Below are 21,448 nucleotides of genomic sequence, written 5' to 3'. Positions count from 1 at the left end.
CTTTGCACCTGAAAGCTTTTATATGACAAATAATATTACACAATATTAATATTTTCTATTTAGAAAATGACAAGGCATTAGTTTAGATAGTCATATCTTTTGGATGTACATAAAGAAGATTTTTAAAATATTTGAATACCTTAGAGACATGGGTGGGTCAGTCTTTCTTTGTCTCACTCACACAGACAGCTGTAACCTGATGTTTGTTAGAATCACCTCTGACTTATCTTCCTGTTTCCTAATGATCATTACCATTTAGAAATGGTAATGATTACTAAATGGTAATGATTTACTAATCATGATTACTAAATGTCCCCTTTTTGATCCCATTTTAAAAAATTCTTTCAACGAGCCTTTGTTTTGTCCTTAATTTGCTTATCGCATGACAAACAACTCCTCACATTGGGCTGACTGATTTTTAAAAGGATTGTAAAAATCTGACGCAGGCAAAACAGAGCAGGCTCTGGGAATTATGGGGATGGCCCCTTTGTTATCTCTAATTACTCCCTCTCTACCAGGAAGCAAATTCATTTGATGTGTGGGACCTACTGTACTGTGGGCATATTAGGCCAATTAAATCAGTGCTGCCGGCTTGGTGCACTGTGGCTGACGTTTGTTTCCATGGCGAGAAACATGATCCCTCAAACCTTACACATTACAGTTGTTTATGAAGTAAATTAAGTGCTCTACAAGACTATTCATACCCCTTGAACTTTGCATTTTTCCATGTTACAACTACAAAAATCAACAGAAAAGGTGTGAACCCATCAAAAACTTGGTCATTCAATCCCACTGGAAAGGATGGATGATGTTAGGATTGACCAGAGAAAAATCCAAGAGACCCTTAATAATTCTAGAGAGAATGGAAGATGGAATGGAAGATATCTTTTGTCAGGACAATTGTGATGCACCTGAAACATCGTGTCTTTATGGAAGACTGGTGAGAAGAAATTTATAAGAAGTTCTATTTGCGAAAGGACATGTTAGATAAACAGCAAATAAATGAAAGCATGTTCTCAGTTTCAGTGCGATGAAATGCTGTGTGTGTATATCATGTGCATAGTAGCATGATGCTCTGGGAAGGTTCCTTCTTCAGGGAGGGTAAAACTAGCATGATGGAGGGATGTATGGAGCTAAATATAGAACAATCCAGGAAAACAAAGTTTATCAAATATTTGAGAGAGAGGGGAGGTTCAACCTCCAGCAGAATCCATCCTTCCAATATCTAACAAGTTTATTCCTGCAGGGTCATGAAGAGGGCCAGCTCCCACCTCCACCAATCAACAGGTGAGAGGCAGGGTACACACACACACTGGACAACACAGAGACAAACAGGACAAACAAACATGCACACACTCCGACGGACAATTTAGAGAGACCAATAAACCTAAAAGCCATGTTTTTGGAGGAAGCCAAAGTACCCAGAAAGAACCCACACATGCACAGGGAGAACATGCAAACATCTAACTCGTGAGCTTGAGTCATTCTACAAATTAGAGACAATAAATTTACAAAGTACAGACATAGTCCAAAAGACATATCTAAAAATATGCCAGTTATTTTTGGTAAATTTCTTAATAAAAAATCTGGGAAACTATTTGTATTTTCCTTCCATTTCATAACAAACTACTTTAGTCTATCAAATAAAACCATAGTAAAACACATTAACACATTGGTTGTAATGTGAGCAAATGTGAAAATTTTAAGGGGTGCAAATAATTAGGCATCTGACTTCGATCCTGCATAAAATGTATTCGCCTTGCCTCTCATATTTATAATTGAACAAAAATAAATTTGAGTTTATATGTTTGAAGAAGAAGGCCTCAACGACAAGAGAAAAAGGCATTTAGACTAGACTAAGGCCTGCTGTCAATCCTCTTACATTGTGCCTCATTGAAAATGGATTAGTGAGTAACACCTGCGTTTGGGCCCCCAGGTCACTTTGGTAGGATTTCACTGAATGGGCCTGACCGACACGAGCCTCCCATGTAGATAATATCATAACACTCAACTTATTTTTGTTTTTATCGTAATAAGAATCCGAGGCTATCATTTCCCTACTTCTTCTATTTCTTCTTCCATTTTTTTTTGTTGTGTTTTGTTTTTTACTGCATATGGATTATCTGACACCAAAAGGAAATAAAATACCTGTCAGTTTTGAGACATGTTGTCTGCGGACTCTGCTGTTTGTGGAAACGCACATGAGCCTTCAGAGACGCTGAAGGAAGAACGTAAGTAGCTCTCCAGGGTACTGAAGTTGTCTCCAAACGCCTAGACGAGCCTCCTGAGCTCTACCTGTCACTTGCAGCCCATAATCCTAACGCAATGAGCGGGCTGTGTCTTCACCTCAGCGACACCGGAGTGGATAGGTGAGGATCTGGGATGAAGAGAGATGCTCAGATCCGAGGAGGAACCCGTCAGATTGTTTCATCGGATCCCGGAGATGTTCAGATAGGAAATACATGGTAGGTACACGGGGTGTCACTGAGGTTAAAAGGTTATTTAGAAAGAAAACTAAGTCTGATATCTGTTTATGTTTCCATTTGCAGGTATCATGGGTGTGAAAAAAACTTAAGTTAATAGTGAATAAGTTTATTCACTACTTTGGACATCCTGGAAGGACAATGCAACATATTCCTCCAAATGGTTGGGAGTCCAACCATCCATGTGTGCCCATAATAAAGAGCAGACAGACTTTACCGACGCTCCCCCTTTGTAACTTCCTGTTATGGGTTCTATTGGGGGTTCTCACCTTCCCCTGCTGCGTTCACTGTCTAATCTTCAAAGTGGGAATTTTGGGGCCTTGGAACTGCGACCCTGTTTACTACAGGGCCCTTCCCACCTCAGCGGCCAGGCTCGCTGTGAGCAGGATCAACGGAGACCCCGGTCTGGATCTAGGTCTAACAATGGACTTTATTGTCCTGCAGGAGCCTTGCGAAACCTCCAAAGCCCTCACGGCTTATATTTACTACGATACTTCAGCAAACGCGTTTGTTGGCCCCACGAACCCGGGATACTGCGTCGCTGCGTCCCTGCTGGCCAAGAACTGGGACAAGGCGCTGTTCTCCTTCAGCTGCATCAGCTACGGGCTGGAGCGCACGACTGGATACCCAACTTTTGCACGGACAGTCCCGTTTCCCGTGGACGTGTTGTTCACCGTGTTTAAACACTTCAGGTGGGCCAGCTCCGCGGTGGTCTCCTCTAATGAAGACATTTGGATAGACACCGCTGGGAGAGTGGCTGCTGGCTTAAGGAGTAAGGGGCTTCCCGTGGGTCTGGTTACAGCCATGGGTCTGAACGACACGGAGGTAGAGAGCATGTTGAGAAAGATCCAAAACGCAGGAGAAATAAGGGGTGAGTTTGACTTTAGATAGATAACTCACTGTTTTATTTTAACTTAAAAAAATACATAAGGGGCCTTGCAAAAGTATTTCACATTTTGCCACATTATAAGTACATTTTTTTATTTGGGAATTTATGTGCTAGAGTAAGGTGCAAACAAAAATAGCTCCTTACTAAATTGAGTTTACAGTTATAGCTGCAAGACTAAAACCCAATCTTCCTATAACAAATTACCTCAAGCTTTGCTAAGTTGGCTGCAGTACAAACATCATCACCTTTCATGCCTTGCAACGTTGGTAATTGGATTTTTGTCTAGACTTTGACTGGGTCACTCTAGCATATGGATATACTATGATCTAAACCATTCAATCCATCAATACATATCATGACCAGTTTCCATATCTCCACATCCACTATAACAGGATGTACTAACACAACGTTTCACTGTGGAGATGGTGTATTCAGAGAAATGTATCTAGGATTTAGCATCTAGACAAAAATAGGTTTCATTTTGGTCAATTCACAAGAAGACTTTCTCCCACATATTAGCATTGTTCCCTACAGTAACGTTGTGATCAATTAAGCTGAGAAATCAAAAGCTCGGCATCATCTTTTATAACCTAGAATTGCTTTTAATTTTCCACAATTTTATTTCTTTTTTTTTTGTCTCTGCTCTTTTTCTTGAGCATTATGCTATGATTATTCACTTAAGATCTCTAACGAATGAAACAATACCATGAAGCTAGTGAAACAAAATATGAAAAAGTTTAAACAGTCACAATACTTTTGCAAAGCACCTCGTAGATTTGTATTGGTCATATTTACAAGATAAGTACACAGTAAGCCTATGATTCCACAAAATGCCAAACCACTTTTTGCACTTTTACTCTAATCTTTACTCTAATCCTGACGGTCAATTACTTTGGTCAAAAAATCATGTTCTTTTTTACCACCATCATTGCCAGTTTGTCTTCTTCACAGATTGTGTTATAGTGAGATTATCACAGCTATTGAAAAAATAAAAAATGGAAGAGTTATGTACAAAAAAGGTTGTCTCAACAATAAGCGTAGTGACTTGTACATCATATGCAAACAGAGGAATTAGATTACCTCTTCAAGTGATATTATATTTTGAGAGGTTGGACACATCTTGCTGAAATTTCTAAAAATCACACATAAAGCTGCAGAAGTACAAACATGATACCACCATTATTTCTTTCAGTCATCATAATGTGCATGCACTCGATCCTGGTTGGTGGAGAGTACCAGGCCACTTTTCTCACAAAGGCACACAAGATGGGCATGACTTCAGGAAAGTACGTGTTTGTGCCCTACGATACTCTCCACTACAGCGTTCCCTACAGCAATGTCTCCCACCTCGCTCTCCAAAACAACAGCCTTCTGAGGAAGGCCTATGACGCCGTCCTCACCATCACTGTGGCCTCTGAGCTGCTGTCCTTCAACGAGGCATTCACTGCAGCCAAGAGGAGCCAGGAGGTGACACTGCCAGTGGAGGCTGAGCAGGTAGGGAATGTCTACAGAATATCAGATCTGTAGACATGTGCACCCCTTTCTATCGCTTTCAAAAGTCCACACTAGTTTTTCTGTTAGCCTCACAAAGTGCAAGACACACAGCAGATACATGAAAGATTAAATTATAGAGAGGTTAAAAGTAGGGTTAGGTTTAAAACAATAAACGTTGGACAAAAAGCACCATTTAATCCATTATGTGAGAATGTAAACTTAGAAAGATGTGAACATCTGCTTTATTTACACAAGGAATCCCGTGCCTCAAATATGGCCTTCAAGGAAGTGTAACAAGAAGAAACTCAATGAAAGCCATAGATAGTCCTAGTTGAAGTTTGCCAAAAACATGTAGGGAACATAACAAATTTGTAGGACAAAGTGCTCTGGTCAGATGAGACCAAAATGTGATTGTTTGTTCTATATGCATTATGCTTTGAATCATGGAAAGCAAATTTTGTTTGTTTTGTGTTGATCTGTCAGACAAAAGTCCAATAACTGACATCAAATTATATTCGCTAATATACCATAAATGAAAGCATCTATAAAGCATCTAAAAGTTTTCCACATTCTGAATTCTAATCATTCAGAATGTGGTTTTGCCTTTCTGTCTGCAACATGACCATTGCATACATTGCCACCATTGCTTTCTCCTGCACTTGTAGTAAAGTGTGTACTATACTTTACAGGTTAATCCTCTGTTTGGAACCATCTACAACAGTATATATCTGCTGGCCAGGTCCATTCATAATGCCAGGAAAGCTGGCATGCTTCTGTCAGGCTCAAATCTGGCCTACTTCTCTAAGAACACAAGCTTCAATGGCTTCAACCAGAAGGTGCTGGTGGATACAAGCGGGGAGGTTAAGACCAACTATGTTATTTTGGACTCCGACAGCAAGAGCAGTCAGCTTTACCAGGCCTACATTGTGGACCTAAAGGCAGGAGAGCTTCGTTTTGCAGGAAGGTCTATCCATTTTCCAGGAGGATCCCCTCCAACGGCCGACTCCGGCTGCTGGTTTGATGAAAACGTCATCTGCACCGGAGGTACAAGGCCCTTTTAAGTTGGTGTTTGGTATCCATTCTTACTTTACTTGTCCACTACAGACACTGCCAACCCTGCCAAGTCATGTGCTCTCATTTTTAGGTGTGGAGGTGTCTTACATAATAATAGTATTGGCTGTGATCCTCAGTTTGGCTGTAGGAGGGCTCTTCATAACTCTTTACATCAGGTATGGTCTTCCAAGGTGTTTGCTTACTGATATATAGTGATAGGAACAATTACTTTCACTGAATGGCCTAATTAGAAAAAAATGTTTTCTGTAATCACTTGTCAGGAGGAGACTTCAACAAATCCAGCTGATCAAAGGACCCAATCGCATCCTGCTGACATTAGAAGATCTCACTTTTATTAATCCTCAGCTTAGCAAAAAGGCAAGTGGCAACCAGTCATTACCAAAAATTTCATCTTAACATTGTTTATCTACAAGCTATGTGTACAGCACATTTGCAAAGCTTGCTAATTTGTATAAAGAATAATGTAATAGATCGAGGAACAAAGGAAGGTGTTTTTTAAGATTCCATAGATCAGTTTTAGTTTATTCAGAAAACTGAAACATAGAAACTGGTGGCAGAAACACACTGATAGTGACAGGCAAATGGAAAAATGCAGACTGACACAAAGGTAAAGTATAACACATAAAAATAAAAGACTGTACATTAATGAAAAATTGACAGCATACAAAAACATATTCACAGCTATTAAAAGACCAAACTCAACTTTAAAACAAATCTGAATACGATAGTTACGAATATATATTTGTAGCTCAAAAAGTAGTCAATTTTCCACGATACGTCTCTTTAAAATTTTCTTTCTTTACTTCCTGTGTCTGACCTTTTCTTCCTTGTGTTGCTGACACCAATTACTAAAGGTTTACACATTCTCTACATCAAAAGTATTAAATGCACAGAACATTATTACTTTATAACTCTGCATGATAAAAATGGTAGTTTTCTGAACTTTTGAAAATCTTTTCTTTACATGGATTAAATCTGTTATGTTTGCTGTCACATAGAAAATTACTTTAGAGGATCTGAGTGAGTCAAGGAGCGTTTTGGATGAGAAGTCTGCAGACCCTTCCCACTCTGTTAACAGCATGCAGACAGCAACGCACGAGAATTCAAACGTCGCTGTGTATGAGGTGGGTCACAATGCTGTTGGACCTGATGATATACAAACAGCAAGGATTTTAGACAGGTTTTAATTGATTGGATAATTAAATTATTGAAATATCAACGTTTTTTTTATTAGATTATTTCTGATGAATGCATTCGAACTACTAAAGAGTTTCAATTTCTAAAGACAGTTTGGGAAATAACTGTATTAAACACACAAAAGAGTTTAAGACCAGTTTTAAAATTTCCTTTACAATTTTCAGAATATTATTTTGTTATGTCATTTACTTTTATATACTATATATACTCACTTTTGTTTTTACTTAAAAGTAGAATTTAGCATCCCTAAAGTAAAACATCTGTTTCATCTTGTAGGGTGACTGGGTTTGGCTCAAGAAATTTGAAGAGGGCCAATTCAAGGAGATAAAACAAAGCACAACAAAGATTTTCACAAAGGTAGGGTAGCACATTGACACTCATTGCAGATGAATCAATGGTTTAACATGCTAACAGCTTCCGTGAGTATTATAAGCTTGTTTTCGTAGATTAACGATAAACAGAACAGTGATCATTAAGGGACTTTGATAAATTTAGATCAGTTCTAATTGAAGGTGGCGTTATTACATGTTTCTTCTGTCTTCTGCAGATGAAGGACTTGAGAAATGAGAATGTGAATCCCTTCCTGGGCTTCTTCCTGGACTGCTTCATGTTTGCCGTGGTGACAGAGCACTGCTCTCGGGGCAGTCTCCAGGACCTGCTAAGGAACGAAGATGTAAAATTAGACTGGATGTTTAAGTCATCACTTTTACTTGATCTTATCAAGGTAAACACTAATGTTTTATTCATCCATGGGGGCATCTGAGCTTTCATTTTTGGGATTTTTAGAAAAGTCACATCAACTTCTTAAATCTCCATTTTGTGTGCGGTTTGTTTACATATAAACAACAGTGTTGAACATGTTGTGTTTCCAGGGTATGAAATATCTCCACCACAGGGAGTTCCCCCACGGCAGACTTAAATCTCGAAACTGTGTGGTGGACGGGCGATTTGTTCTGAAGATTACAGACTATGGCTTCAATGAGCTGCTGGAGTCTCAGAAAGCTTCCTTTGAAGAACCGCCACCGGAGGGTAGCCTGTCTTTTGTTTTAGAAAATATACAGAGGTGGGAAGAGTAGAAAAATTACCTACTTAAGTTACTATACAAATTCAATGTTAATATAGTAAAATTTTACTTCAATTCAGGAGCAAATAACTGTGAGAAAAGTGACAAATAATCTAGTGAAATAAACTCAGAGTAAAAATTACTTAGTAAAAATTACTATTTTTTCAACAGAATTAATTAAAAACTAAAAGACTAAACAATAATGTATGAAAGTAGAAGACCTGATTACCCAAACTGTGTAATTACAGTTCAATTAAAGCTAGCTGTTCCTCTTATATAAATCAAATTTCAGAATATTTTTCCAATGTGTTGGATGTTTCAGAACAAACAAGACACTTTCCTCTTTTCACTGTGAGTCTGACATGTTATAACTTGTGCCATAAAGCTTTTTCTATCACAACAAAACATGTCTTTGATTAACTGTGTTTTATGTGTTTTACATACTGTTACTGTTACATATTTCTGTATCCACTGCAGAATATACTGTATTTATTCACTATTTACACATCAAATAGATGCATGTTATAAAACCTTTATCTTCATTTTTAGGGTCTTTGGTCTAAATACATACTCAATTACAGTAGCTTTAATCTCAGACAGTGAGAAAATAATATGTATGTATCTTTTTATTTGTTGTATGTAAATATCTGGTTTTAACTATAACTGCAATGACATATGAGTGCTTCTCTCTATTTCTCTTTTCTCAGAGCTATTCTGGACAGCCCCTGAGTTCCTGAGGGACCTTACAAATTTCCATAAAGGAACTTATAAAGGAGATGTTTATAGTTTTTCTATAATTCTTCAGGAGGTGGTAGTGAGAGGGCCACCATACTGCATGCTAGATTTACCCCCTGAAGGTTTGTCCAAAGAGGATCCGCCTGCCCCATTACTGAACTACATATGTTTATTGCATGTAATTGTTATGTGCATTGGTTTGTTGTTCTGCGCATCTTAACTGAATACAAGAATTTGAAAAACTAATTTCAACTGTAGATGGGTCTGTTTACCCAACAAATTTTATCTTCACATTAGTTACGCCCAATTATTTAACTTTTTTTTTAACAAAAAATAAATAAATAAATAGTTTTGTCAAAAGACAAATTGCTTGTCTTTTGAGAAGAAGGCTGGAAATATGCAAAAAGCTGCCTGACTGTACATGAAGCAAGATCTCAAATTTAAGCATAACAGTTTTTGACTGGGTGTTAGATATAATTTACCAACTAGAACCGAAGCTGGACATTTAGCATCATACCATTTGTAATTTTCCTTAAAATATGATTGTAAATCATACATTTTTAGCAAATATTAGTTACAAAACTACACCAAAAACAAATGTGGAACTGTCCCCTGCAAAATTACTTGTACCCTGGTCTAGACCTTGGAAAAATATAATTTTTTTGTTCCAGATATATTTTCACACTGATAAATTTTGAAAAATTGCACACATTATGTTGAAATTTACGAACTCATCTGTATCCATGAACGCCTAACCATTCCCTATGAAGTACATGAAGAATTTTAATTAAATGTTTTGCTTTTTAAAAATGTATCAATGTTTGTGAACTTTTGCTTAGTAATTTCACATAGGACCTCATTTATATAAACTTTTTTATAAGGGGAAACACACAAGAGCATGCCATTCAAAATAGGGAGATGTGTGCTGATCTATAAATGACAGGAAAATTGCTACAAGTAAATAGCTATCCCCGCCCCTAAATTTGCTTATATTTACACTCAGAGCGTAAACTCTGAGTGTAAAGGTAAAAGATTAAGGTAATCTTTTACCTTTAAGGTAGATTAAGATTAAGGTAAAAGATCGTTTAAGGTAAAAGATTGAGACTTTTACTGACAGAAACCTGTTGGACAGGATTCAGCTGGTGTTTTTACTATAACTTTCCTAAATTAAAACAATGTTTGCATTTTGTTGCATCATATTTTCTACTGTTTTCACATTGGTTTGATTGGCTGTCAAGTCGCAGCACTGTGATTATTGTTTTCACACTTTTCTTTGAAACTATCACTTAGTAGAATATTGCGTCTGTTCAAAATTTAACAAATGTGTCCCATTTCCTTATTTGTTGTGCCCAGAAATCATCCGTAAAGTTAAAAAACCTCCACCAATGTGCCGTCCCACAGTGGCACCGGATCAGGCTCCACTTGAATGTATTCAGCTAATGAAGCAGTGCTGGAGCGAACAGCCTGACCGCAGACCAACTTTTGACGAGATCTTTGACAGGGTGAATTTTTGCATACCATCTTTTGCTCCAATAAGCTCATCTCTCAACCTCATCAAAACCCATTAAATACATTTGATTTTTTTTATGTTAAACAGTTCAAGATCATTAACAAAGGCAAGAAGACCAATATCATTGACTCCATGCTGAGAATGCTGGAGCAGTACAGCTCTAATCTGGAGGATCTCATCAGAGAGAGAACAGAGGAGCTGGAGGTGGAAAAGCAGAGAACGGAGAAGCTGCTTTCTGAGATGCTTCCACCGTGAGTTAGCAGAGCGACACACTCATACTGTAAGTGTTTGCTACCTTCCTTTAAATTTGTCTCTATGTCTTCTGTCCAGTTCTGTTGCTGAGGCTCTTAAAACGGGCGTCTCAGTGGAGCCTGAGTACTTTGACCAGGTGACAATCTACTTCAGTGACATTGTGGGCTTCACCACCATCTCTTCGCTCAGTGACCCCATTGAAGTGGTTGACCTCCTGAATGACCTCTACACGCTGTTTGATGCTGTACTCAGCAACCATGATGTTTACAAGGTCAGAGAATTATGTTGAGTCCGTTAGCGTCGTTTGCCTAAAGTTCACATGGAATGACACTGGCACCCCGCAAACTTAACTAATATGTGAATTTGATCAGGTGGAGACCATTGGGGATGCTTACATGGTAGCATCGGGTCTGCCTAAGAGGAATGGCAACAAGCATGCCGCAGAGGTAGCCAACATGTCTCTGAACATCCTCAGCTCAGTGGGCACATTCCACATGCGACACATGCCAGACGTGCCCGTCAGGATACGAATAGGAATCCACTCAGGTAGGCTTAAAGAAAGCAACACCGACTAATGACCCTGTAAACATGACAAGATCTTTATTTTCCATTGGGAAACTGAACTTTGATTCCTAGAAAGTTCACATTAAAAACAAATACATTTCTCAACAGGATTTGTATACAGGCATTAGATGAATTCAAAAGATTAAGGGTACTTATCAAAAATTAGCATTTCAGAATTTCAGCATGACTTGTGTGTATTTTTGTTTTACTGAATTCATCATAACACTGAAAGATGTTTGGTTTTCACTTGATTAAGAAGTACTCACGTTTGTACCAGTTTTTGTTTTCTAATAACAGTGAATATGAAATCATCATGTGCACTAATTTCATGTTAATTTTGGACTTTTACTGAACAATTTTAAAAGCTTTTATGTTGGACTGATGATCCAACAAGTTTAAAAATAAATGTAGAAATTTAAACTAGTTGCTGTGCTCTACTCCACACAGTGCCAGACTGTATTTACTGTATGGTGGAGTGCATACATTTTCTGTAAACAGGGCCAGGGTTAATTTTAACTATACTGTATATGAGTAATTTAAGTGTTTTTTTCTACATCCTCCCTTCTCTCTACTGGTTTACTTTAGCTTAATATGTTGTCCATTTGTTCTTTTTGCTCAAGGGCCCTGTGTTGCTGGGGTTGTAGGACTGACCATGCCTCGGTACTGCCTTTTTGGAGACACCGTCAACACTGCCTCTCGTATGGAATCCACTGGGCTGCGTCAGTATCCCGTACACATTTACGCAACATTGTGCTGCTCCATCATATGTCCCATTTACCTCAGTCTTTTAATGTCTTCTTCCCGTCTCAGCTTATAGAATCCATGTAAATTGTAGCACTGTGAAGATCCTCCGTTCTCTTAATGATGGATATAAAATAGAAGTTAGAGGCAAGACAGAACTGAAGGTAACAAACGTGGAAAATGTCACAGAATAATTATTTCTATTGCTTTTACAATGACCTGATCAGAGTAACTGTTTGCTCCTTACTTGCAGGGTAAAGGTATAGAGGAGACATACTGGCTTGTCGGGAAAACCAACTTTGCAAAACCTTTGCCAAAACCACCAGAAATAAGACCAGGGTAAGAGTTCTTATCTTATAACACTGTTTTGCATTGCTTTATCAAAATGAGAAACGTATAACATGAGCAAAATTGCCAGCAACATCTCAATGTAAACTTGCGCACTTTGTCATGTTACAACCCAAAACTGCAAAACCTTTTATTGGGATGTTATGTGTTGCACTGCAATAAAGAGAAACTAAGATTGTGAACTGGAAAGAAAATGAAAACTGCTTTAGAAAAATCTCTTTTTAGACAAATATTGGGGAAAGAAAATGGGGTACGTTTGTATTCAGCTCCACAGAATCAATGATTTATAGAACTAGTTTTTGCTACAATTACAGTTGCCTTTTGCAGTATGTTTCCCTCAGCTTTGCACATAGGTAGTAAAATATTTACCCATTCTTCTTTGCAGAATATTTCAACTCAGTTGATTAGTTTGAGAACATCAGTTCTCCAAGTAATCAAAAACTAGTCAAAGATTCTCAATTGGTTTACGGTCCAGGCTTTGACCGGGCCATTCAAACATGTAAATACACTTTTATCTGAATGATTCCATTGTTCATGTGGTTATGTTTTCGGGTTAATTTCCCTGCTTAACCCGAAAGACGGATCTTCACCTCAATATCAAGTATTTTGCAAGATTGCTCCAGGATTTTTCTTCTGAACAAAAGCATCCCCACAGCATGATTCTGGCACTCCTATGCTCTAACATAGGAATGATATGTTGGGGTGATGTGCAGTAATAGTTTTGCACAATAAATAATGTTTAAATTACAGCCCAAAAATGTAATTGTTGTCTCCTTTTTTCATGTTTGCTGTGTCTGCCATGTAGCTTATGGCATAAATGTAAACAAGACTTCTTACAGCTTCCTTCAAATGTGTTTTTTTTCTTGTCACTGTCCTTTAAAACCCAGATTTGTGACGTTATGACTTAAAAAGCAGTTATCCTGTCTCTAGATTCTTCCTCCTGAGCTTTGGATCTGCAACTCCTTTAGAGTTACCATTGACTTTTTCTTCTCTGATTAATAGCCCCAATGACATTGGGTGAATGTATTATTTTACCTCTAAATTATGATTGCATTACATAATATCAAATGGTCTGAAGAAGCTGTTTATGGTTGTAATGTGGCATGTTGTGAACAAAATATTTAGGGGTATTGGTGAGTCTACAAGGCACTGTATTTTCATAACTGTCTCCATTAAACCTTGTACTGGTCCAAACTGCTGTTGTCAACAGGGAAGACAATCATGGGCTGAAACCTGAGGAAATAGCTGAGTACAGGAGAAAGAAAGCCGAGAAAAAGGCTTGACCGTCTCAGGTCAAATGCAGGAGGTATAGATCAGCATGCTGCCTGGTGTTGTGCTGTGGTTGTTTTACTGTTGCTTTAATATGATTGCATCCTCTGAGTCTCCACACCCGCAACTTCCTGTTATTGATTTCCGAATCTTGTTGATTGATAATCTCATTAATCTCTTGATCTTATCACCTTCCTCCTCTTCTCCTTGAGTGGATTGGGGAAAGCCCTGCTTGTTTACTGCATTCATTCTCTTTTGTGTTGGCTGACAGATTTTCCCTTCATTTTTTTCATTTATTGTGTTTGTAATAGTACTTTGTATGTGTCTTATTTTCCCACCAATTTGTTTCCTAAAATAAGTTGGATTGTACCACAGAGGCTTCAACTCTACATTTTCTGTTAAACTAGGGACAACTGGCAAGAGATGGTGACAGAAGAGATCAAGACTCATTTCCGCAAGGCCAACAGGCAGGTGGACAAAAAAATCTGAATCAATGAGAGGAAGAGGAGCAAATAAATCAAAGGACCTACAGAGGAGCATAGGAACGAGGCATCTAGATGAAGAAAGAGAAGAAAAGCTGGGACGGGCAAGCACAGGCTGAAAGCAGCACCCAGCCTCTCAATGTGGCTTAATGCAGACTTGTTTAAGAGGATTGTTCATCGACTGGCTAATCTCCCTTCAGCCAGCACAGCAGAACATGACGGTGCTAATGTAATGAGAATGGTCACATCACCTGGCTGCCTACTTGCTGCCAACAAGTACTCACTCTTTAATGAAGGTTGAACTCGTTCAATCCTCTCTGAAATCACTGGCCACTGCGTGGTCCTCTACTTCAGGGCAACCGGAGGTTCATCCATCCAAAGACTGAACGCCCCAAACGCCTATTTCAAACTGAAATGTTTCAATGAAAGCTGTTTTTAGTCAAGCTACAGAGGTGAGCCTGTTATGTAGCGGTTTATATTATGTGTTGTTAGCCATCCAAAGCTGGAAGGCGACAGCTGCTATTGTGTAAAATCAAATATTTAGAAAAAAAAATTCTCCTTGCTTTTTTTTTTCTTTGCAATGGAGTGGACCGAGATTGATTTTGCACCCTCCAACAAGCTTTTTACACTAATAACACTTATTATAGATTACAGTTAAGAAATGAGGTCAGCTTGTGGAAGGCACTGAAAGAAAAATAAAATAAAAAATATTTTTTCATAAAATAGTGTTTACTGTGAAATCTTGAGGTCCCTTAATAAGACAAATGCTTTGCAAAGCTCAGCAATGATCTCCCAGAGAAAGCTGGTATTGTAAGGCTTGGTGTCTGCACTTTAACTGTTCAGAAAATGACCTAATTGTTTAAGTGTTATGTGATTCTGTAATGACAAGGAAGTAACTTTTTAGGTTTTTTTCTTAAACTGTTGATAGATATTGTCAGTGGTCCAAAGGAGTTTATTCTCAGATAAATCTCCCAAAATTACTTTGCTCAGTTAATTGATTTTTTTTTTAAACCAAATCAGTAACGCTGATTGGTGAGTTGCTTCTCCTCAGAATAGTGGCCTGAGCAAGAGCCTTCGCGCCACTAATGCAAGGTTAGAAAAACCCTCCTCATTCTTCTTGAGGAGCAAATGTGAAAATTTGCCGAAGTTAATAATCCTTTGAAAATTCTGCCCATAGTTGCAGTGAACTGGTTGCTTCAGTATAAAACCACTCCCCCTGCTGTTCACTTTTATTAAGAGTAACATTCCTGTTCAATTTGTATCAGTCGTTTTACATGCATTTGGAAAATGACTAATTTAAAATGTTTTGAAACAATAGTTTGGATTTAAAGTTTCAGTAAGTGTCTCCCTTATGTCAGGAAAACAAACAAAAACAATTCAGTTAAATGTGTCATGTTTTCATAAGAGATTAGATGGATGTTATCAGTGTCTTTTTTTTTTTATCAATGTTCTTCTATCTTCTTTTGTTGATAAAAGAAAATCATTTTTAAGTAAAAACAAAAATTAGTGATGAAAGAAGTAATTTGCAAAAAAGGGAGAGCATTCTTAAATATGTTGATTTGTCTAAGCCCTAACCATGCAGCAGATGTTATCATTAAGAAATCTTCAACAGTAACTTTAAAAAGACTTTTTTTTTCAAACCCCAACAATGCTTGTAGGCTGATGAGCTTCATGTGCTTTATTTAAAAAGATGACAGCAAAGTCTGTGATAAATGTGTATAGTATGTAATTATCTGAATGTTGTATGCCTGATATATTATAACTGCAATACAAAGAAAAGTCTACATGTAAATAATTACCATGCAAATAAACCATTGATTTGTACTTTGTCCACATAAATGAATGGTCTTTACCATTTATCACCACAAGGAGGTGCTGTTGCATTTATAGTTGTAAGTTTACTAATGCTTCTTTTTTATGGCAAAGCTCAAGCGCCAATCTTTTTTATAGGAGTAAACTTTTCTCTGACAAAGTGTTGCTGTGCTGTAGAAGAAAGAATTGGGTTACATGTTTATCTGGGGGGTTATCAGACTTGTCGCACAGTCACAATCCCATTTTTTCTTTGCTTGAACTCCCTGTGAGAAATTTGCCCAATCACCATGAGAGTCCTGCACTCCACTTTATATTATTATTTGCAGTGCATGCATGTCTCTCCTCTATCTGGGACTTTCCCACAGAGTTCCCACTGAGTGTGTTGTTGAAGGTAGGAGTGGTTAGAAAGAAGTCTGTGTATCTATGGTAGATTAGCGGCGCAAGAAGAGAGAGCCATTATTGTTAAATCTCTGCATTCCAGACTAGAGAGGAATGTTTGACCTCTAGCCGACTGGACAGTTTGTTATCTCACATTTGGAGCATGAATGCACACCGTGACTACACTTCAAAAAAAAAGAAAAAAAGGTGCTCAGTGAGGAATTCAATAATCAGAACAGACACGCCAAATCTGTTTTTGCTTTTGTTTTATTGGGGGAAAAAAACAACAACAAAAAATACCAACACATTAATACATAGTCACACTATTCCAACAGCTTCTTGTGGAAATACCTACAATGACACAATGACTGGGTATTGCTGGAAAATGATCATGAATACAGCACCATATACTGCCACCTTTCAGTGCAAGATGGTGGCAAAATAAAGAATGAGAGCTGCAAATCGAAACTTGTGCAGAGATCTCTTTTTTTTTCTTTAAACATTAAAGATAATGCAAGAAAAAGCACAGGGAATGTGGTAATACCAGCAGTGGCAAAACAGGTTTGGAAATTTAAAAATAAAAATCATCATACTTAACATAAGTATGTTGCCTTTTGAGCCAACTGATGCTGATTATTGTGTGTTTTCCTTCCTAAGCTCAAAGTGTCAAAAACTAGTGTACTTAGATATCCAGTCCACAGATTGTGTATTGGAATGTGCTCTTGAGGTAACAATCACGCCAATAAAAACACAGCCACACACTCACGCATACAGTTTCCTGACAAAAATTCACAAATATTAAATCTAACATGATTCACAACTTTATCATTACAGCTCATCACGCATTTTATCCCCTTTGGGTCTAACCACTCTGCCGATGTACAGGATAGAGTTGGTCTTGTTGTCTTTCACCAGGAAGATGAAGGGGTGGTCTACGTAGAAGAGCTTAGGGTTCTTCAGTTTATCTGTGCCGAAGATGCTTGTGTCATAAGGGTTTCCGTCCACGTCCAGCTCCAGGGCAGAAGCATGGAAGACGTTAGAGAGGTAGAGGTCCTTCTTCCCTGAGATGTTCGAGAGGTCTGCTTTGGATTTGTCCACCGCTTCAGTGAGGCCCAACTCAGCTAAATATTTCTACAGAAAGAAAAGACGACTGCTTAAGACTCTATTGATTGCTTATTATAAAACTCTCTGATTCAAATACCGACTGAAACATTTACCTGAAGATTGTGACTGACTTCCAATGAGACCTTGGGGAGGGAAATTGCCACGGCCTTGTTCTCCATCTTGCTCAGCCAAGCGTCTACCTGCTTCTTCGTCAGCAGTTTCTCCAGGCGATCCAGGGGCTCCAAATGGTAGGGCATGATGAGGATCATGGAGGCCTCCTTTTTGCCCAGAGGCATGTTCAGGATGTAGAGATTGTTCTCTTTGTCCTCATAGAAGTCGTAGAGACCTGGAAGGAGACATCAGACGTCTTATCAGATGTGAGGATACAGCTGGAAAGACATAACAAGATCACAAGCAGAGATGGCAATGCTCACCTGTGCGATGCATCATAGAAACTCCAACAGTGAAGGAGCGGGTAACCAGGAAACCGCGGTTGTCAACCATCTTTTCATGGAATCTCTCATCCCAGTGAGCTGTGGGTTAAAAAGAAAATCAGTTTCACACCTGGGTAGGGTTTAGATGGAATCTGTTGCCACGCAATAAAAATGTGTGCACTTACGCTTGAAAAACATGGCGTTGACAATCATGGCTCCGTCTGGGTTCTGCACATCCTTGGTGATCTCCGGCAGCTTGCCATCTGTTGACTTAGCTGCCCACTCATTGATGGAGTTCACTGCGCTCCGCTTGTCCCTGAAGTTGATTTTTGAGTGGTCATAGTTGTAATGCTTCTTGCTGGTCTTCACAAAGTCATCAGCGAAGGAGACAGAGCTGGGGCCGTAGAGGCGGTTGTTGATCTTCCAGGTGGAGTTTCGGGTCTTTTGATTACTCACCTGGTAAAACGCAAAATGTGAACTCTTAATGCAAACGTTTAGAGGCTCTGACCTCAAACACAACCTTATTTTGACTACGAGAAGTTAAAATTTGTGATTCTGTGCGCTGTTTACCACAGAGAGGAGCTCTGACAGGCCTGCATGCAGGTGCTCGTCCTTGAGTTTGTCAGCACTGAGGACAGTTTTCACCTGGGAGGCAGTGGTGGCCTTACCACCGAGCGCAACCAGCCCCAGAGAGGACGCCACAACAACAGGAGAAACAACAATGTTGTCTGTATTTTTGTCCTGAGCCATCTTGTGGTACAAGCTGGAGTAAAAGAATAGAAGAACACATTAATTCCATTTTCTAAGAAAATGGCACTTAGGTTTCAAAATGCTGGAAATGATTTAAGAAGCAATTTTGCTAATTTGTCTTGCGCCCTCATTTTGAATCATATAGCTAACCTGAAGGCCAAGTTGGCACTGTTGTCAGCTAGCGTGTTAGCATGGCTGCTCAGCTTCTTGTCTTCTGCAGACGCCACGAAGGCCAGCAAACAGAGAGCGACAGCTGTGGTCATCCACATCCTGTTTCACTTCGAGTGTGACAAACTGCAAGCAACAGAAGAAACAAGAACAGAGAGGGTTAAAGGTAACCAAATGTAAGTTAGAAAAAACATTTGATATCACGCTAAATTTAACAATTTCACTATTTTTTGGATTCTTCAGAGCATTGAACTGGGCCCTTGGCTCATAAGGTAGCTCTGCTTACAATTCCAACAAGAAAAAAACCTGATCTAAGTTAGTCTATCTGCTAAAACTGTAAAATGTCCCTGGACTCACCCAAAAAAATCAAAAGTCGATGTGTTGGAAGGTTTGTGGAACCTACCGATAACAAGACCCAAATTCTAGTCCAGCAGTTTTACTGTCAAATTTTGTATTTCAATAACAACAAAATCCCGAAAACTGTTGAGAAAACTGAAAAATGAGCAGGAAGAAATTAATCTTCAGTGAAAAACTTGTACTTTGGAGTGAGGCGGGAAACTGTGGTGGCAGGGCTGATTCAGCCCACAGAGAAGCTTTGGAAAGCCTCCAGACAGAAGCAGGCAGGATCGTTGCCACGTCATCACCACTGAGGGGTACAGCTGAGAGTGACGGTCCCTTAGAATCATGTTTCTCTTTGACTGAAGGCTGAAATATGATGCCTCGCACTTTTCTGGATGAACTGCAATTAATGCAAACTGCTGCAAATCTATGCAGTCGGTTAAATAGTCATAAATTACTTTTTCAGTCACCAAAGTCTGTGATTCTTTTACAGCTTCCTTCTCTGCCTTCCTCATTCTATCACTCAGATACATAGCCTGAAGGTTTGAATAACCAGCTGCACTAGCATCCTGTTTCTTTTTACAGAGAGATGTTTTCTGCATCTCTATGGTCTCACATTTATGGCACAATATGATTTAACTTCACTTATGGATACCTTGAGATGTTTTCATGTCTGCGATTTTCATTCTGAAAGACAAAAGGTTGATGACGTAATCTCCACAGAGTAAAAAGTGGGACTTTTTCAGGCTCTTAGACAAACACTGTGTTGATATGCATGCTTCATTTCCACTCCATTTAATTTGTCTGTGACTTGATTTTTTTTTTTTTAAGCAGAAATACACATTTTCTAAACTCCGTTTCATCGAAACACTTTCATGTGCATAATCTGGTTAAATGTGAAAAGACTGCATCATCATTTTGGGACAGATTGCATAAAAATATTAAGTTTTAAAGAGAGCAAACAGCTGAAAGGTAGGACAAACCCACTGCTCTAACGTTAACCCATGAAGACAAAGAAGTCGATTCACTGTCCATATTCCTTCCCTGGAAACAAACATGGTTATATTTTTTGATTCTCACCTGGCACAGATTCTCAGGGTCTCTCCGATCGGGTGCGTCTGGTGGGTAGCATAAAAGCACGACTCTCCCCGGCTCTATATATCCTTAGAGAGAATTTTCTGGAAGATGGGATTGGGATATCCAAATAAGGATGTCTATGTTTGCTCAGGAAGTTGGGAATGGGACGTCCCCCACTGAAATTACAGGGTGGACCCAGAGAGCTGGGAGGGCTGAAGTTAACTCCCCTGCACTGGTCTGGGATCAGCTTTGAAAAACTTTTTCCAAAGATATCCGTAGACACAAAGTGGAAGAAAAATCTGATTTGTGTTCAGCAATGGCTGCTGATGTCTGTCGGTCCTAATGCAGAGAGATGACTCAATATTTCACCCTGATTTCATCACTGGGTGAAATTGTGAGAAAAAAAGAAAGATTGGACTATTTTCTCCTGAAACAATCAAGCCTATTAATACATGTATACATGTGTGATACGAATTCAAGCGAACCGAGTATCATTCCTGAACAATGCCTCTTTATAGACATACACAGGAAGTTTCTGAATAGGCACATTCTTTTCCAGATCAATGGGGAGAAAAAGTTGGAATTTTATTGCAGTTATTCTACTTGTATCTCTCTGGTTTCAAATTGAAATCTCTAGAACTTCAAAAGTTTCATTCAGTTGCACATACCCCTCTGGGAAGCTGCAAAGACCTCTAGTCCTGCCCCCACCCCCACACTGCCACGTCTCTCCATCCCAGCTGCTAGCTGCAGGATGGGGGAGCAAATGGAGCAGCAGGCTGACGTGTCCTAAACCTGGACCCCCATTTTTCATTGGATGCAACAAGATTTTAATGCAAAATATGTTTTCATCTTCTAACTTGATGTATCAGTATTTATATCTATCTAAAGCGTAACATAGGATCTTGCCACAGTGTTTTGTTCCTAATGCGTTTCATTCAACTAAAAAAAGACTTAAATATCAACCTAATGCACAAAGAAACTGCACAGATCCTGTCATCTGGATCTTCTTTTTTTTTTTCTTTTGTTTTTTAAACAGTTTTTGCAAATGGTGTTGACATGCCAGTTGATGTCAGTGGGGTTTTTTTCTCTCTCTCTCGGGAGGTTTCCAGAACATTCTGCAGAAGTTAGGGGAAGAAAATCGTCCCAGAGACAAGCTAAAAAAATTAGCCAGCATTGACTTTTTTTCACAAGATGCTGACACCAATAAAAGGTCTTACAGTCCTTGGCATGGGTAGCCTATTTAATAAATGACACCCCCCCCCCCCCCCCAAACTAATCACCGCCC

The 21,448-nt window shown here is 38.9% G+C and overlaps 2 protein-coding genes across 3 annotated transcripts; one reads left to right on the top strand and one right to left on the bottom strand.

Moving 5' to 3' along the window:
- The first annotated feature begins 2,555 nt into the window (after nucleotides 1-2,555).
- On the top strand, nucleotides 2,556-16,447 carry gucy2f (guanylate cyclase 2F, retinal). The gene is made up of 18 exons (XM_028045583.1): nucleotides 2,556-3,354; nucleotides 4,565-4,866; nucleotides 5,556-5,910; nucleotides 6,011-6,095; nucleotides 6,201-6,297; nucleotides 6,939-7,064; nucleotides 7,414-7,494; nucleotides 7,685-7,861; nucleotides 8,010-8,166; nucleotides 8,908-9,057; nucleotides 10,289-10,437; nucleotides 10,533-10,696; nucleotides 10,776-10,968; nucleotides 11,069-11,243; nucleotides 11,882-11,980; nucleotides 12,072-12,166; nucleotides 12,256-12,341; nucleotides 14,027-16,447. Exons 1-18 carry the CDS (start codon nucleotides 2,625-2,627, stop codon nucleotides 14,106-14,108), a joined length of 3,303 nt encoding a protein of 1,100 aa, XP_027901384.1. The 5' UTR covers nucleotides 2,556-2,624; the 3' UTR covers nucleotides 14,109-16,447.
- A 97-nt stretch (nucleotides 16,448-16,544) lies between these two features.
- On the bottom strand, nucleotides 16,545-20,321 carry serpinh1b (serpin peptidase inhibitor, clade H (heat shock protein 47), member 1b). 2 transcript variants are annotated; one of them, XM_027999293.1, is made up of 8 exons: nucleotides 20,167-20,301; nucleotides 19,742-19,773; nucleotides 18,730-18,873; nucleotides 18,400-18,592; nucleotides 18,015-18,285; nucleotides 17,830-17,928; nucleotides 17,509-17,741; nucleotides 16,545-17,422 (listed from the first exon to the last, which is right to left on the bottom strand). In XM_027999293.1, exons 3-8 carry the CDS (start codon nucleotides 18,846-18,848, stop codon nucleotides 17,120-17,122), a joined length of 1,218 nt encoding a protein of 405 aa, XP_027855094.1. In that variant the 5' UTR covers nucleotides 18,849-18,873; nucleotides 19,742-19,773; nucleotides 20,167-20,301; the 3' UTR covers nucleotides 16,545-17,119. The 2 variants fall into 2 exon arrangements, with proteins under 2 accessions (XP_027855094.1, XP_027855095.1); XM_027999294.1 differs by lacking the exon at nucleotides 19,742-19,773 and having other exon boundaries at nucleotides 20,167-20,321.
- Between the last annotated feature and the right edge of the window lie 1,127 nt (nucleotides 20,322-21,448).

The sequence above is a fragment of the Xiphophorus couchianus genome, chromosome 18 (genome assembly GCF_001444195.1).
Source record: "Xiphophorus couchianus chromosome 18, X_couchianus-1.0, whole genome shotgun sequence".
Classification (NCBI taxonomy): Eukaryota; Metazoa; Chordata; class Actinopteri; order Cyprinodontiformes; family Poeciliidae; genus Xiphophorus; species Xiphophorus couchianus.
This window is presented reverse-complemented; position numbering and strand designations above follow the sequence as displayed.